This window comes from Colossoma macropomum, unplaced genomic scaffold (assembly GCF_904425465.1).
Source record: "Colossoma macropomum unplaced genomic scaffold, Colossoma_macropomum, whole genome shotgun sequence".
Taxonomy (NCBI): domain Eukaryota; kingdom Metazoa; phylum Chordata; class Actinopteri; order Characiformes; family Serrasalmidae; genus Colossoma; species Colossoma macropomum.
Genome location: NW_023494802.1, coordinates 2,907,866 through 2,925,395, shown reverse-complemented (window position 1 = coordinate 2,925,395; position 17,530 = coordinate 2,907,866). Strand labels below are relative to the sequence as shown.

At 38.7% G+C, this 17,530-nt stretch overlaps 1 protein-coding gene across 2 annotated transcripts; it reads left to right on the top strand.

Annotated features, from left to right (window-relative positions):
* Nucleotides 1-1,080: 1,080 nt before the first annotated feature.
* On the top strand, nt 1,081-16,877 carry rnf114 (ring finger protein 114). 2 transcript variants are annotated; one of them, XM_036591471.1, is made up of 6 exons: nt 1,081-1,402; nt 2,156-2,306; nt 5,551-5,657; nt 5,769-5,883; nt 10,493-10,600; nt 13,061-16,877. In XM_036591471.1, the coding sequence occupies exons 1-6, from the start codon at nt 1,272-1,274 to the stop codon at nt 13,124-13,126; spliced, it is 678 nt and encodes a 225-aa protein (XP_036447364.1). In that variant the 5' UTR covers nt 1,081-1,271; the 3' UTR covers nt 13,127-16,877. The 2 variants fall into 2 exon arrangements, with proteins under 2 accessions (XP_036447364.1, XP_036447363.1); XM_036591470.1 differs by having other exon boundaries at nt 1,085-1,402; nt 5,766-5,883.
* Nucleotides 16,878-17,530: the final 653 nt, after the last annotated feature.

Here is a 17,530-nt window from a genome sequence, read left to right as displayed (position 1 = left end):
TTTTGAACCAGTTCTAAAAAAAACTGAATGCTGAATCGATTCGAGCACCGTGCATAATTTACGTCCAGAAATTAAAATTGAAATATAATATTTTGATAATTCAGCCTGACTAGTCCCAGGTCAGCCAAACCTTTCAATTAATTCTTTAAGCTGATTTACAAGTCTCAAGTGATTTTAATTGATATTGATCGAGAACGGTATGAACTGATATTTTCTCCAACAATTGATCACCTATTGATTTTTTACTTTTATTTTTCGGCTTGTCTGTGTAATGATTATGATGGAAATAATGTCAGTTGACCCACGAAGTGCAAAGTGCCAGCTCTGGCTAAACAGCAAATAAATAATCTTTGTTTCGGGGAACTTTGGCCAAATTGTTGGAACATTGCTGTGAGGATTTGATTGCATTCATCCACAAGGGCATTAGTAAGGTCAGGTACTGATGCTGAATGATTATCTGGATCACATCAGAGAATGCAGTTCCAGTGCTGGGGGGCTTTATATCCCTCTACACATGGTTCTTCAAAAGTTCTTTAGTAAAGGCAATGGTTCTTGATAACACCATGAGTTCTGTATAGAACAATTTACATGCTTATTTTTTTTATATATGTTATAATGGTTCTTTAGATTGATGAAGAATGTGTTTTATATGGTTCTATATAGAACTCTTTTTTTCATATAGCACCACATAAGGTTTTTCTACTGTTACGTTGTCAAGGTTGTATTACAACAGAAGAACCCTTTGTTGGTGTTATATAGAACTATTATCAAAATAGTTCTATATAGAACTGAACACAACACATTCTCCATCAATCCGAAAAAAACATCACCCATGGTGACCTTGTGTGCAGCTGCTCCAGAGCGTCCTATTCGATGATCAGTGCTTTTCTATGGAGAATTTCTGCAACTGAACACCTGTGTCAACATTCGGCCACACTAAGGTCGCCACATTGACCCATTTTGTAAGGTGTCTGGATATTTTTGGACGTATACTGTAGGCCATATACGTAACGACGTATATAGGGATCAAGTGCAGCCTACTGTTGAAAATTGGAACACCACTACAAAATGGCCTGCACACTAGGCTATATAGTGCACTATTTTTGACTCCTTCAGTAATGCATTGTGAACATAGCCCAGTGCTTGTCATGGTGTGGCTGTAAACCCCCTCGTTTTCCTCCTCCTTCTCCTGCAGGTTCACAGCGGTGCTGCACTGTTTAGTCTCAGCGGTAAACGCTTCCAGCTCCGGGACTTTTCAGCAGACTGTAGCCATGCTAGGCGCGTTTAGCCGGGCACAACAGACTGCCAGACCCAGCGGAGGAGACCGGGACATGACGGAGTTCATCTGTCCGGTGTGTCTGGAGATATTTGACTCTCCGATGGTCACGGAGTGCGGACACACGTTAGTATCTGTTCTAAAAGTTCCGTCGCTCTACGCCGCCGTCGTTGTTGCTGTTCGTTCTCTTTTGCTTTGACTTCCGAGTTCTCGGTCTCGGGTTCGGGGGAGGCTGATGTTGAGATATGTAGTGTATTAAAGCAAATGTTTTCATACTAAAGCATTGTGTGTTGTAAGAAATTGGGCCTAAATTTTGAGGAAAGTGTAGCCTAATGATTTACTTTCAGTTTTGTTTTCTTTTAAGCGAGCTATAGTTGCCATGTTGGAACAAGGAATTATGGGAGTTGTAGTAGTTTAAAGAATACAACGCGTTCTTTGATTTGTGACTAAGTTTTTTTTCCGTCTGCTTTCTTTCTTTCTTTCTTTCTTTCTTTCTTTCTTTCTTTCTTTCTTTCTTTCTTTCTTTCGATATATCTACCTGTCAGTTCTTTTCTCTTGCTTTCTTTCATAGTGTTAGGGTCAGTTCTTTCTTTTTTCAGTTTTTTTTTTGTCAGTTTTTTTTTCTTTTCCGTTTCCTTTGTTTTTAATTCATGCACACGTTCTTTCATTTTGCTCTTTCTTTCTTTCTTTCTTTCTTTCTTTCTTTCTTTCTGTTTTAGTGATAATATCAGATTTTTTTATGTATTTTTTGTCAGTTTTTTTTTTAATTTTCTTTGTTTTTATTTCATTCATGTTTCACCTATGTACAACAAAAGGACGACAGTCATCAAATTTCCTCATAAAGATTTAATTTCTAACCATTATTTATGCTCTGAACAGATTCTGCCAGAGGTGCCTTCAGGAGTGCCTGCGGCCTCAGAAGCCAGTGTGCGCCGTATGCAGAGCTGCTCTGGAGAGATGGACAGAAGCGACAGATCTGGAGGCCTTAATCCACACCACAGCCAGACCATGCAAGGGCTGTGGAGAAGAGGTGTGTTTGTGTGGTGAAACTTTTTGTAGTTATTTTCCAAATTCTACATTTTCACTTCCAGTTTTACACATTATTATTTTTTTCTTTGGTCATTCTGTAGTAGTAATGGTCATTCCTGCTAGTGATAATAATGATGATAATAATAATAGTAATAACAATAATGATAATAATAATATTAATAATCCTTATTTATACAGAACATAGCGGCACGGTGGCGCAGTGGGTAGCGCTGTCGCCTCACAGCAAGAATGGCCTGGGTTCGATTCCCGGCCGGGTGACCAGGGTCATTTCTGTGTGGAGTTTGCCTGTTCTCCCCGTGTCTGCGTGGGTTTCCTCCGGGTACTCCGGTTTCCTCCAACAGTCCAAAAACATGCAGTCAGGCCAATTGGACATGCTGAATTGCCCCTAGGTGTGAGTGTGTGTGTGACTGTGTATGTCTGTCTGTCTGCCCTGTGATGGACTGGCGACCTGTCCAGGGTGTATCCTGCCTTTCGCCCAATGACAGCTGGGATAGGCTCCAGCAGGATAAGCGGTTTAGATGATGTATGTATGTATACAGAACATTTGCTTTACTTACAAAGTACCAAAGTGCTTCACACAGTAAGATTAATGTGAATAATATAAAAAAGTAAACTGAATAAATTAAGAGCACAGTTACACATTTTAAGTGCAATATCAACTGTAAACTTTAGTGCTCCAAGACGGAAGCTTAATGTTAACTTTAAGTTAAAGTTAAAGTTTAAGTATAACATCTGGCATAGTTTGTGAAGTACACTTTTGACCGAGAATTGACCGAGACCATGTTCAGGACCTATGACTGACGCGTCACATGCTCAAGGGATCATTAGAAGGGCATTTTGCACAGATGTGCATGCAGTCCATGTTTCAAGCAGCTCATCTCACTCCAGCTTTAACCTGACCAGGGACTGGACCTGACACTAACACTAAGGTTAGCAGTGCAGGCCCTGTGATCATACACACAGTGCTTTTCCATGAAATATTGATTTGAAGATCAGCAAATCTGCCCAAGACGCCTTGAAGTCTGAGCCTCTGAATGACCTCGCTGTGTGTTCAGAGGCACAGAGACTCAGAGATGTGGAAATGGGGTCATTCTCCCAGTTTAATATTAATGCAAGTGACTTCAAAGAGCATTGCAAGAAACCACTGTAAACTAAAGAGTTGTTTACAATTCATTATAACTTAAAGAAGCTAAAGAAAAATGCAACTGAAGTAGTTTATACTGTTACAGATGTTCTGGTGGAGACTAATTAAAATCTTTTTATACAGCTATGGATGAGAGCATAACACTTAATTATACTAGAGTTTAACCACACAGTGGAAGTTAATCAGATTTAAGGATTGTTTTTTCCAAAATGTATTGATGATGTATAGATAATGTAAAGTATTTGATGCTGCATTAACAGTTTCATGTACATTGCAAAACTCTTTTTATGTTCTTCACATCACAAAATTAATATAAGAGCCCTTTAACAAGCATTTTCTGATCATTAGCTACCATTATTATGAATATTATTTTTGTTGTTTTGGTTGTTGTTGGTAGTGTTTAGTAAAATTATGAGTGTTGTGAGTGTAGTTATTGTTGTTGTTTTTGGTCGTGCTGGTATACTGGCTGAAATTCGTTCTCAGGAATGAGTGTTTTCATAACTGTTTCACCAATATGCAACAAATAAATGCAGATATAGCAACAAACAAGCAGTGCAAACCATGTCAGTGCTAACCCCTTAAGCTAAATGTCTAAATGTGTTTTAGTCACATTTCAAAAGGAAATGAAAAAAGGGCTTGGTGTACACTGGGCTGCACTCTCAGGCCTTTTGTGCAAAACAAGCCATGGACCAGCTGGCACTGATGACATGAATGACTGTAATATTGTCCAAATTCTAGCAGCGTCTGACAGTTGGAGACATGAGTGTACAGGACATGCATCAGAGAAATGGCTTGAGAAATTCAGTGATGCTGAAGTTGGCTTCTCATTCAAATTTCCTGTTCCACCTTAAATTCTGGGGCAGGCGCATTCAGTTGCCTGTATAGGTGCTGGAATGTAACTGCTACTCCATTTAAGGTGCAATGGAAAATTCCAACAATAAGCTGGCGAATACAAAGCCGATGTAAGCCTTGTAGAAATAAAGACATGACACAATCGGGCGAGTGTCAGAAAGTAATATTGACATTTGTTTGACTGACATTACCCCACATAACTGTTTATAAATGCTTATTTCAATAGGCATTATCTGTCATAAAGGCTACTTTGGCTAACTTTGTTCAAAAAGGGTAAATGTAACCTTTATAGAAAGTGACACCTATTGGAATAAGCATTTATAAACATTTATGAAGGGTTATGTCAGTTGTCATGACAAGCTTATGTAGGTGTCATGTAGCCTTATGAACAGCACCCTACAGTAAAGTGTTACCATATTTTTTTGCCTATAATCTTTTTTTACCTATATATTGATCCATTTTTGTAAAACTAAAATGAATTGATATATAGGTAAAAAAAAAGGTAAAAATTTCAGAATTCCTTTGGTTCTTATTAAAAAGTGAAGGGACATTCCAGAATAATAAACCACTTTTATCCTACAAAAATAGGTTTACTTAAGCATATTAAATAGTTTTATTTGAAAACACGATATACACTGAAACTGTCAGAAGTTTTAATTATAATGTGATATAAATTTTATTGCTTTACCACCCACTGCTAGTTGATACTACTAATCCTCCTGTAATCATAATCATTATTATTATTATTATTATTATTATTATTATTAACTGAAGTCACCTTTATTTCTATAGCACATTTAAAGGACAAGAAGTGTTGGCCAAAGTGCTGCATGATAATATCAATTAAAATAAGTGCCACTATCAAAAGTAAACAATACATTCAACAAGGAAAATAACATGCATACAAAAACAAACCAAAAAAAAACAATGAAACAAAATAGAAAAGCTACACTGGCAAGACAGAACAAACCAAGACAGAACAGATACTAAATGTATAGTCATTAACAAAACTCCAGTGCCTAAAAAAAATAAATGGGTTTTTAAATTTGACTTAAAAATGTCTATTGTGGGGGGAATTTCTACATGAAAAGCAGAAGACCAGAGTCTTGGGGCAGCTACAGAAAAGGCCCGGTTGCCTTTGAGCTTCATCTGAGAGCATGAAATGGCTGGAATATGGCTATTATTGTTGTTATTGTTGTTGTTTGTAATACTATTGTCTCTCTGGTAGGTTGTGTTGTCCAAGATGAAGGAACATACAGGGAGTTGCTCCAAATACCAAGACTACATCCAAGAAGGTCTGAAGAACGTTGCGAAGAACCAGCCTAAAGTACTCAGGTGATTGCCACACTGGATCTACACTGACGTCTGCACTGGTGTGTGTGATTGTGAACGCTCCATGTTAACTGAATTGAGGCCTGACTGTCTCATCTCCTTGTCCTTCAGTAGCTCAGTGCCGAACCGCTACACATTCAGCTGCCCTTACTGCAGTCGGCCGAACTTTGACCAAGACGGCCTAGTGGAGCACTGCACTTCCCAGCATGCCCGGGACCCACGCCCAGTGGTGAGCGTTTTGTTTTAGATTGTATTAAAAGCTTGATAATTAAAAGGGGAGAAGAACACAAGTAAATCTTAAATTTGAGTGACAGTTTTGTAAAAATTAGTGCTGTTGTGGTGGCAAATTTTCAACATTACAGTGTTTTAGAACCTTACAGCTGCTATATGCTGCTTCTGTCATGAAATAGGCTCTTTCATTAATAGATTAAAACTATGACCAGTGAGACAATAAAACATTGTTTGATGTACTGGGACCATGAGTGACATTTGAGGCTCATGTCGGGTAGGGGGGGGTCAAAGCATCTTGGTTAACTATATATGTGGGTCTACATCAGTAAAAGAAAACAGCCTATATATAAAATAACCAACATTACTCTGAAGTTAAAACCTATATTTAGCAATAAACCTATATTTATCAGAGTAAATGATGTCCTGTCTAAGTAAAGTGCAAGACGGCGCCCACCGGGCAATGCAGTGTTTTTGTCTGTTCAGTATTTAGCACTGGTATGTCAGATGGTCTGATTTACATGTTTCTCATGTAAATTTTCAATGGATGCAAGCAGGCAAAGTTCCTTTTGTATGATGCGCTGCTCATTGAAAAGGTTACCTATATTTACTAGGCTATTGCCCAGATCTGACACTTTAAAAGTGCTAAAACTTTGATCGAAGCTGATTTCTTCTGTTGCATAGTGCTGAAGAGGGACAGCTCTGCCCTCGTTTCCTTTTTGGAAAATCCATAGCAACGACAAACAAACGGCAGGTCCGTTTCAGCGTGTTTTCTAGAACCGAGAATATTGTTCAGTGCGATTATGCTTTCCACATCATTTTCCTGAAACCAATCATGGATTTCAGCTGAAGGGCTGCATTCAAGCCAGTCATATATTTCAGGCCATAATTAAAGTGAGCTAACAAACATTTTGGGGGTGGGGCAAATGACCACCTTTGGCCCAGCACCCACCCCCCACAAATGCCACTCTGACTGGGACTATTTGTTCTAAAACCTGCTGGGGAAGTGTCTAAGAACGACGCTGTACAGAGCTCTAAAAGGTAGAAGAGTGAGCTTCCCTTTCAGTCACGGGCAGTAGTGTGCAAATGCTTGTGTGAGAGAGAGCCTGTGATTGCACAACAACAGGCAGTCGTGGGCTGGAGGTGAGGGAACCAGCCTTGTGACCGGAAGGTCACCGGTTGGATCCCCTAAGCTGACAGGACGTGACTGAAGTGCCCTTGAGCAAGGCACCTAACCCCCAACTGCTCCCCGGTTGCTGTAGATAAGACTGCCTACCTCTCTGGACAAGTGTGCTCACTGCCCCCTAGTGTGTGTGCATTCACTAGTGTGTGTGTGGGTTTCACTGCACAGATGGGTTAAATGCAGTGGTGAATTTTCCCCACTGTGAATTTAATAAAGGGTAACTTAACAAAATGTTCCCTTGTGCCACAGATCACATACAGCACAGCGTAATCACCTGTTTAGTATTTAACAGTGCTACAAGATGCAGCTCTGTGCTGACATAGCCGAAATGCTAACAGCTAATCATCACGGCTACAGATTAATAACTCACTACAACCGTGACTAAACCACACCTGTGAAAGTGAAACTAATGTGAGTTCACAGCGGATAAGGATCATTTAGGCACTAAAGACAGTAAATGATAAATCATTCACGTACACAACAACAGGCAATAAACCTGAGGAGTGAACTTCACTCTGTGCTCACTTTCTCCTAAACATGCAAAGCACAGAAGGAACCAGAGTGACTCCATACTGGACCGCAGCCCTTTATGCAAATAATAATCAATGAAGAGCTAAACTATTAATAACTTTTAGCAATAATAACATTATTTAAAGAGCACTTACTTTATGGAAGGTGTTTGCAGACACCCCGTGACCCAGAAGGATAAGCGGCTTAGAAGATGTGTGCGTGTGTGTGTGTGTGTGTGTGTGTGTGTGTGTGTGTGTGTGTGTGTTTGCAGATGGCCAGTATCTGCAGATCTAAGATCACATACTGGAATGCAAACAGACAGGCATTCTATGACGTGCACAGGTGCTTCCAGGCCATTTGGGGCTTAAAAAACTAGCAAAAGAATGTTAAAATCTAACCTAAAGGATAAAGGGAGCCTGTGCAGTTCTTGTTAGGATCCACGCTGCTGCATTTTTACAGATGATTTATTGTTTACTCCAGCAAAAACAGCATTACAGTAATCAACTCTGTGTTGCTCTGAGGTAGAAAAGACTGAACCTAACTTTGACCTGCAGGATGTCAAACCTCCCTAATTCGACATTTCACGCAGATTGAAAGCCCAACTTTTGCTTAAAAATAAAAGCTGCTTAAGTGAAAGCAGAGTAAATGATATTCTTTGTAGTTTTTGAAGCCCCATACACAGAAACTGAGCGCAGTACATTCAGATGCTTAAGACAGAGTTCTACATAATTAATAAACGAAAACACCTACAGACATGAGTCAGTTAATGACTTGATATCAGTGTTTTCAAAAAGCTGCATTTTGTAATTCAGAAAGTAACCAAGTCCTCATAGACAGAGTATATAGCGCCGTTAAATCCATGAATAAAAACTGAACAGAGTAAACTACGGTGGGAGAGAGAATCAGGCATAACACACACACACACACACACACATACACATTTTCTAAGCCACTTATCCTTCTGGGTCACAGGTGGAGCTGAGGCCTATCCCAGCTGCCATTGGGCAGAAGGCAGGAAACACCCTGGACAGGTTCAGGCATAACAGTATAGGCCAATTTATTGTCCATGTGTCAAGCATTACTTGACAAAAAAATGACGTAATTTGTGTCTGCTAGAGTGTCGCAGACCTTGTTGCGTACATCGAAAATTTGAGAGGGTGCAGATGCTGTCAAGTACTCTGATTGGATCGAAACTCAAAATTCTACGTTCTGGACTGTTGCCATGGTCATCGTGTGCCACTGTGTTTTCTTACTTGCTGCTTCGCTGCTTTCAAAAACAGAACAGGTTGCCAGCTAGTCAGAGCTAGGATCAATATACATTTATATGATGATTTGTTTTCATTTTCAAACATTTTTCCGCGACTGCGATTATTATAAAAAGTGGTCCAAGCAGAAAAACGCACCCCATGACGGTGTAATTTCCCTCTACACACTGCACTTTCAGACTAACCAGAATTTTTGGGGAAACTGCGAATCTGGCAACCCTGCGGGACAGAAAAAGAGCTTGTGAGTGAAACGCAATACGGAACACAAGTTTTCCTGTAGCAGCTTTTAATCAGCTGCGTTGTCATACAAGTTTTCACAGAAATTACAAATGATGTTCTGTTCTGTTGTTGTGTTGCTGGCTGGGACTATGAAAGCCTACAGCATTGCGACATCTGTCGACTACAGTATTTTTTTCGTGGAGCGACACGTCACCTAGACTATACATGGCCTGAGGACATGTGGCTTAGTGCCTGAGAAACCCAGTCTAGCTCTACCAGTTGCGTGAGGGATTTCTGTTTATTATTGTATTATGTTGTTATAATATTATTATATACACCGATCAGGCATAACATTATGACCACCTCCTTGTTTCTACGCTCATTGTCCATTTTATCAGCTCCACTTACTATATAGGAGCACTTTGTAGTTCTACAATTACAGACTGTAGTCCATCTGTTTCTCTGCATACTTTGTTAGCCCCCTTTTACTCTGTTCTTCAGGGGTCAGGACCCCCATGGATCCTCACAGAGCAGGTACTATTTGGGTGGTGGATCATTCTCAGCACTGCGGTAACACTGATGTAGTGGTGGTGTGTTAGTGTGTGTTGCGCTGGTCTCAGTGGATCAGACACAGCAGTGCTGCTGGAGTTTTTAAACACCTCAATGTCGCTGCTGGACTGAGAATAGTCCACCAACCAAAAATATGTGGGCTGCGTCCTGTGACCACTGATGAAGGACTAGAGGATGACCATCACAAACTGTGCAGCAGCAGATGAGCTACCGTCTCTGACTTTACATCTACAAGGTGGACTGACAAGGTGGGAGTGTCTAATAGAGTGGACAGTGAGTGGACACAGTGTTTAAAAACTCCAGCAGCACTGCTGTGTCTGATCCACTCATACCAGCACAACACACACTAACACACCACCACCACGTCAGTGTTACTGCAGTGCTGAGAATGATCCACCACCCAAATAGTACCTGCTCTGTGAGGATCCCATGGGGGTCCTGACCACTGAAGAACTGGGTAAAAGGGGGCTAACAAAGTATGCAGAGAAACAGATGGACTACAGTCTGTAACTGTAGAACTACAAAGTGCACCTATATAGTAGGTGGAGCTGATAAAATGGACAATGAGCGTAGAAACAATGTTATGCTTGATCGATGTATAATATTGGTGATGGTATCAGAAGGGAAAAAGTGATATCGGTCCATCCCTAATCAATACAGCTGTCACTGATACGCATTTCAACAAAAGCTTATTCATGATATACTGCCATATCAATATTTTAAACACAGCTCCAGTGTGATACCCTCTAGACAAAGAACAGTCAGAAGAGATGAAGAGATGTGTCCTTTCAAGTCTTGTATGTTCTATTATTTCCTTGGAGGAGAAAAAGGAATGTGGTAATTGTTTCTATATATGTCTGCAGGTGTGTCCTATCTGTGCCTCCATGCCCTGGGGAGACCCGAACTACAAAAGCACAGACTTCTTTCAGCATATCCGAATAAGACACGGCTTCTCTTATGACACATTTGTGGTAAGTAAGCACAAGGATACACTTCCTTAGCCCAGACAGTGGCTAAACACTGTTTTACTGCACTACCACACAGTGCACTGAAACAAAAGGAGGAATTGAACTGACTTGATTCTAAAGTGTGTATAATTTCCACATTATTATAAAATATATTACATTATCACAGTTCTTGCCAAAAGAAAACTTTGATGTAATATACAGTGTGGAGACTCCGCGCACATTCTGCTGAAAATCAAAAGAAAAGTTCTTGTTTTATATAATTTGCAGTTTTATTTGTTCCCAAGGTAGCACTATAATAATTATTTACATAAGTGAATTTGCTTTCCTGTAAATAAAACCTAGTTTAGGCTTTAATGTGTTCAATTATTTCAAAGGGACAAAACACATACTCATTTGTATTAATCCACCAAGCTTTGGACGTGCAGTTTCTTCTTACGTCAGTCCAGAAGTAAGTCCATTTCTTATGTCAGTCCATACCTGTGACTACAGTGAGATTTGACTTCCTGAGAGTTCAGGTGGTGGAAGTAGAGCTTACTGGCTGATGTTATCGCTCCCTTTTCATGCAGGTAAACATGACCAGATTGTTGGCAGCATTCTTAAGTAGGGTGGATATATGGCATATGCTTTCGCTTCCTTGTGCCGTCTGCACAGATGCAGCTGACAGTGCAGTAAGGCCAACAGACTCTGATCAATAAGGTACACTTTAGGTTAATGTAAATGACGCGACAGACAGAGGTCGCTTCAGGTCAAGCTGAAGGGCTGCATGTTCATTGTCCATCAGCTACTGTATTGTAGTATTATAACAGGGCTGCATGGTATGGACTAGAGCTCTCGCTATCAGCTATATTAGGAATATATATATACGTTAACACATCCTCTGCAGTGAACACACTTCTGCTCTTTTATTGCACAATTACTGTTCATTTCCTGAAATTAACATATTGGAGGAAAAAAAATAAATTCTAGCCTCCACATTTTATATTTTTATGTTCATTTTTCTTCTAATTTGTTCAACGTATCAAATAAATAGAAATTGTGCACTTGCCATATTTAAGTTTATTTACTTTAGAAATCAGCAAAACGTCATTTGACTGGGGATATTCAACCTTATGCACACAACTGTACACCGACTGACCCCTTCAGTACACCTACCTTCTACACATCTATACTCTTTTTTCATTTTATCAGCTCCACGTACCATACAGGTGCACTTTGTAGTCTCATTGTGTTTGTCATTCTCAGCACTGCAGTGACACTGATGTGGTGGTGGTGTGTTAGTATGTGTTGTGCGAGTGGATCAGACACAGCAGTGCTGCTGGAGTTTTTAAACACCTCAGTGTCACTGCTGGACTGAGAATAGTCCACCGACCAAAAATATCCAGCCAACAGGGTCCTGTGGGCAGTGTCCTGTGACCACTGATGAAGGACAAGAGGATGACCATCACAAAATGTGCAGCAGCAGATGAGCTATCGTCTCTGACTGTATATCTACAAGGTGGACCAACAAGAGTGCAGTGGACACAGTGTTTAAAAACTCCAGCAGCACTGCTGTGTTTGATCCACTCGCACCAGCACAACACACACTAACACGCCACCACCATGTCAGTGTTACTACAGTGCTGAGAATGATCCACCACCCAGACAATACCTGTATCTACTTCTACTTCTTCAGCTTCGACTTCTCTTCAGGCGCTCTCTGATAGAAAAGAGAATTCGTAGTCGATTCTGTGATTTTCAGTTGGTCAGGCGCTGAGGCAGCAAAGCAGCCCCAAACCATAACATTTCCAACAGGCTACACTAAGTGGTGATCTATGCATGTGCGTAATTGTGGATCGGATTACTTGCAGTGTGCATGTAGGCAGAGATTTTCATAAGATTATTGAGTAGAGTGAGCATAGAAACACCTCTGTCTTAATCTATAATCATAATATATTCAATCGGATAGGTGAAAATCTTGGCATGTAAACACAGCCATTGTTCCAGAAGACCTAGTCCTTACCTGGATATTCATAAGTTAACTTTAGTATTGGCCTGATGTTTTTTTCAGACAGCAAATGTCCTCCTGGCTCACCTTCCATGTTGGTCATTTGTTAAATTATATCAGCTTTGTCTATTAACATTATTTAAATGAATGGATATCTGTATGTCCAAAGATGGCAAAAAAATTCCAAACTCATCACAGGGTCTGATATATATATGTGTGTGTATATATGTGCTAACTTTACAGGAGAAGGAAAAAACTTTATCTACTTTATTTTTAATGTAAGTCAATGGATCCTTGCTAAAAGCAGATTAATTGCTTGAGTGTTTAGTTGGTGGTTATCCCCTTCATGGCTCACTGTATGTATGTATATCTCCTTCATCAGCATTAGAGAGTTTAACAGTGCTCACTGATATAAGGGAGCCTCTGGTGTGGAATTCTTTTCTTTTCTCATTCTTTTTTTCTGTGTATGTGCTCTTCAGGATTACTCTACAGACGAGCAGGCTATGATTGACGAGGCCATTCAGCGCTCTCTCATGGATAAGTGAGCTGGATCGCATGGAGGACGGGCCACGGAGGCAGGCGTGTTAAACGCCACACAGATATCTGGTCGAGTGAAAACATTTGAATGTAGCATGTAATCTATTATGTCTTATTATCTTATTCCAAAATATTATCTATTTAATATTTCATATTTATTTCCAGATGTATTTAACTTATTCTGCGTAATAATATCAAATGAAAACATTTGCGTTGGCAGAAAGTAAAATTATTTGCAGTTAATTTCACTTGATATTATTACTTAAAATAGGTGCAAAATACGTCTAGAAACAAGCAATATATTAAGACAATCAGATTATTAAATATATTTCTAAATATTTATTTGTATAAGTAATCATATTAAGATTATCACTGTAAGATTCTCTTTTGTTTCATTCAAGTATAAATAATGCAAAACTGCCAGATAACTTCACTCAGTATCACTACTTGAATATGTATGAAACCTCGCGAAGTTTCTAAGTCTGTATCGTGATCACAGCAACCACATAATAAGAAATATTAGATATATCACTTAAATTCACAATATTTTCACTCAACCAGATTCAGTGGAAGTCGGGGATTTCCTCCCCTAAAATCTATAAAACAAAAATAAATAAATAAATAAAGTTAAAGCATAAAGAAGCAACAGTAAGTTTCAGGGCTATTTCACTCCATTATCACAAGTACTTTGCCTTTAATATATTTAACCAAAGCAGCGTGTGTGAAAAATATGAAACAGCTAGCAAATACTGTAGAAATAAAAAAAGATCTAGGTTTAAAAAGATAAGATATTGTGTTGATGTATGGAGTGCGAAGTAGTCCGTTCTGTCTGTAAATGCATAAAATCAGACACTTCTATAACCATATTTCCTCTCACTCCTATATAAACTGTCTATAAGGGGAATTCCACCCGGATTTTTCAAATATTTATGCTAATTAAAGGGATGAGTTGTAAACAAAGTCATTCAGAGCAGTTAGATGTGAAACGCTCCGTTCTAGAGAAACTCAAAGAATGTAGAACTGTTCACACTGGTGGTGACAGGAACCAGACGTCTGACTTTAAAGCCTCACAGAAAGTTATTACACAAAACGGTAATGAATACGCTGCCTGACATTGTTTTACACTATTACATTATTTATCACTGTACCATCATCAACATCACACAGAAAACCTCGGAAGACACGTGTAGTGGTTTTGAAAAGTAAATAAAATAGCTGTATTTGTGATCAAAGGGTTCCTATCACCACCACTGCAAAGAAGCCTGAATCAGTAAGTTTCTCTATAATGAATCATTTCATTAAAATCAAACTACTCTGAATGGCGGTTCACATCTCACCCACTGACTTTTGAAAACATTGGTGGAGTTTCCCTTTGAATTTTCAAACTTGGTGTTGTTAGCGCTTCCTAACTTTATGATCTGGTGAAAATACTGGGTTGTTTAAAGTCCCAATCAGAAATCAGTCAGAAATTGCAGCAGCTGGTTTTATTGCATGTGCAGCTAATGGTTTTCAGATAACAACAAATAAACTGGTGGTGTTTGGTAAACTGATATAAAAGTGAACATACAAAATAAATATGTGTCCCATGATACTATGCTTAAAAACAGTGAAGGGCAAACAGTGACCCCACTCCCAGTACGAATGAAAATCCACTCCAGCAGATTGATCCTGTCATGTCTGACAAAGTTTAGTATAACAAAAAAAAAGGCAGCTGAGATCTGATTGGTTTAAAGAGCGGAAATATTATTTAATTATAGTTTGGATAACTATTGTCGCTGTAAAAAAATAAAAAAATCATTTCGTATGAAAGTTTCTGGGCCAGTAAATTGGACCATTAGAAATGCTCCAAAATTGCTTGGAGTAAAATCGTTTTACATGACTTACATTAAAAGTTAGTGTTTTTTCCCTCTGTAAAGTTAGTTTTGGAGATACTAGTTTTTCTTTGGACAGTAATAATATACAACAGCATTTATTGTATTATTATTATTAGTAGTATTACTTGTTTGATTCCATGTAATTTTCATACATTAATTTACAGTCACATTGTCTTATTTACAGTTGTTTGCAAAAGTTTGGACACATTATGAGAACAAGTTAAAACATCCTCTGCAGTGAACACAATTCTACACATTTTAATGCACAATTGTATGTATATTTGCTGAATTTCTTTTTCAATATGATAAACTCCTCAAATAAATAGAAAGAAAACTTGCAGAAAAATGCATATTTTTATATCTGTAGAGGATGTATTAACGTATTTTCACTTCAGCAAAAAAAATCAGCAAAAGGTACTTTGACTGGGGGTATTCAAGCATTTGCATGCAACTGTATTGTTTTGTTGTGCCATTTGACCAAAGTTTGATCGATTTGAAACATTTCATCTTCTGTGCTCAGAGCAAAGAAACCATAGGAATAAAGCATTTGGGATGTGGACATTAAAGGAACAAATCATTTAATAAACTGGATGAAAAGTTCTCAATTTCTATTTTCAACTCCGGTTGAAAATAGGCTCCCATTTTATAATGTTATATTGTTATTGTCTTGTTAGCACACAGAGGTTCTTCAGTAAAGAGAATGGTTCTATTCAGAACCATGAATAGTATACAGAACAGTTTCATGCCTAAATGGTTCTTTGCATGGTGAAATGGTTCTTCAGATTGATGGAGCATGTGTTGCATATGGTTCTATACAAAATCTCTATTTGAAAATGGTTCTATGTAGCCCCAAAAAGGCTTATGTCGTCTCAATTTTTGGTGCTTTGTTGAACCATTTTCAAACCAAACTTCTCTGTCAATATAACCATGCAAAGACCAACCATACATTTCACCGTGTGAAGAACCATTTAAGCATGCAGATGGTTCTATGTAGATGTCATGGTTCTAACAAGAACCATCTTTTTTTTTAGAGTGCATGATATAAATTTCAGTACATGTCACTGTCCCTTAAAACAGACTGGCTAAAATGCACACTGTGAGATTGAATTGCTGTCTATCTGTTATAAAGGCCCAGCTGTTCTGATGTTCTAGTGATTTCTGATTGAGGCCTTTAAACTGAATTATGTAATAATTATAACAAATAATGCACATAATGAAAAATGCATTTTCTCTCCAGTGATGGCCTTTTGATCATTGACCACTTTTTTGTATATATGCTGTTCACTCATCCACTCATCCACTCATATCTGCATCTGTTTCTACATCCACTTTATCTCTTCCTAGTCATCAGTAGTCTGAGACGGTCATGATGCAGCCACTGTTTGTTTCTCTGACTCCTTCTACCACTCTGCCTTTATCTGAAGCATAAAGTGATCAGAAAGTCGGCTCACAACTACGTCAGTTTGTGTGCTTTTTTAGAAACCTGCGTTCGCTGTGTGAGAATTAATCTGCTTTTCTTGAAACAGAATGAAGAAGAAAGATAGAAAATGCTAGAGGACATAAAAACAATAATTCAAATCAATAATCCATTAGTGCTACTCATTTATATCTCTTTATGGACACCTTTATGCATAGAAGGGCTGTGCTTTTGCTTTTGAATTCAAATTCTGACCACTAGGGGTCAGTGTTGCTCCGTCTGTTCATTGTTATGTCTTGCATTGTACCTAAACTTGAGCTGGTTGCTCCTGATGCAGCTGTTAAACGAACTGCTGTTGACTGCTTTAGGAATCAGGATACATCGTGTTCGCCTTTTTCGCTCATGATTTAGTTGATAAAAAGCACCACACTGAGCATCACTCTTGGAAATAAAGGTTTCTAAAATGGTTCTTGGCTTTATTTTTTAGTAACTGATTTGGGACCTTTATCATGTGGGGGTTCTCAGGGTTCTCCACCCTCATATATTGCATTACAAAAGAAATATTCAGCAGTGGATCATGCTGTGACATTCCTCCAAGCGCTTCTTGTTTTGGCACACTCGTTTTTACCACTTATAAAAGAGAATAAAAGACGTTTTGGTGCCAGAAGAAAAGGGGGTCGGTTGTAATAACAGATTAAATGTGACAAAACTAATTAGGATGTAACTGGCAAATGTACTTATTGTGAGACGTGGCTTTATGATTAGATACCAACAGACCTAGAGCTGAAAAAAGGGGAATTCAACTGATTTTTCAAAATTTCTGCTAATTCTGGTTTGATGTGAAATGGTTGATTTGTAAAGATTTATTTTTTTTTTTTTTACAGTGGTGGTTATAGGAACCAGGGGTCACCATGACTACAACACAAATATAGCCATTTTATTTGCTGTTTGATAGCACCAGTGAACCTGCAAGTGTCTTCTGAGTGATTATATATAATGTTGGTAATGGTAAAATAGTGGTAACTTTGAAAAAATGCATTTTCTGTAGGGACTATTTTGCCTCACAACTCCCTGCATGCAGCTCTGGCTCACAAAAAAAAATGTGTTTTGGGCCAAAACCT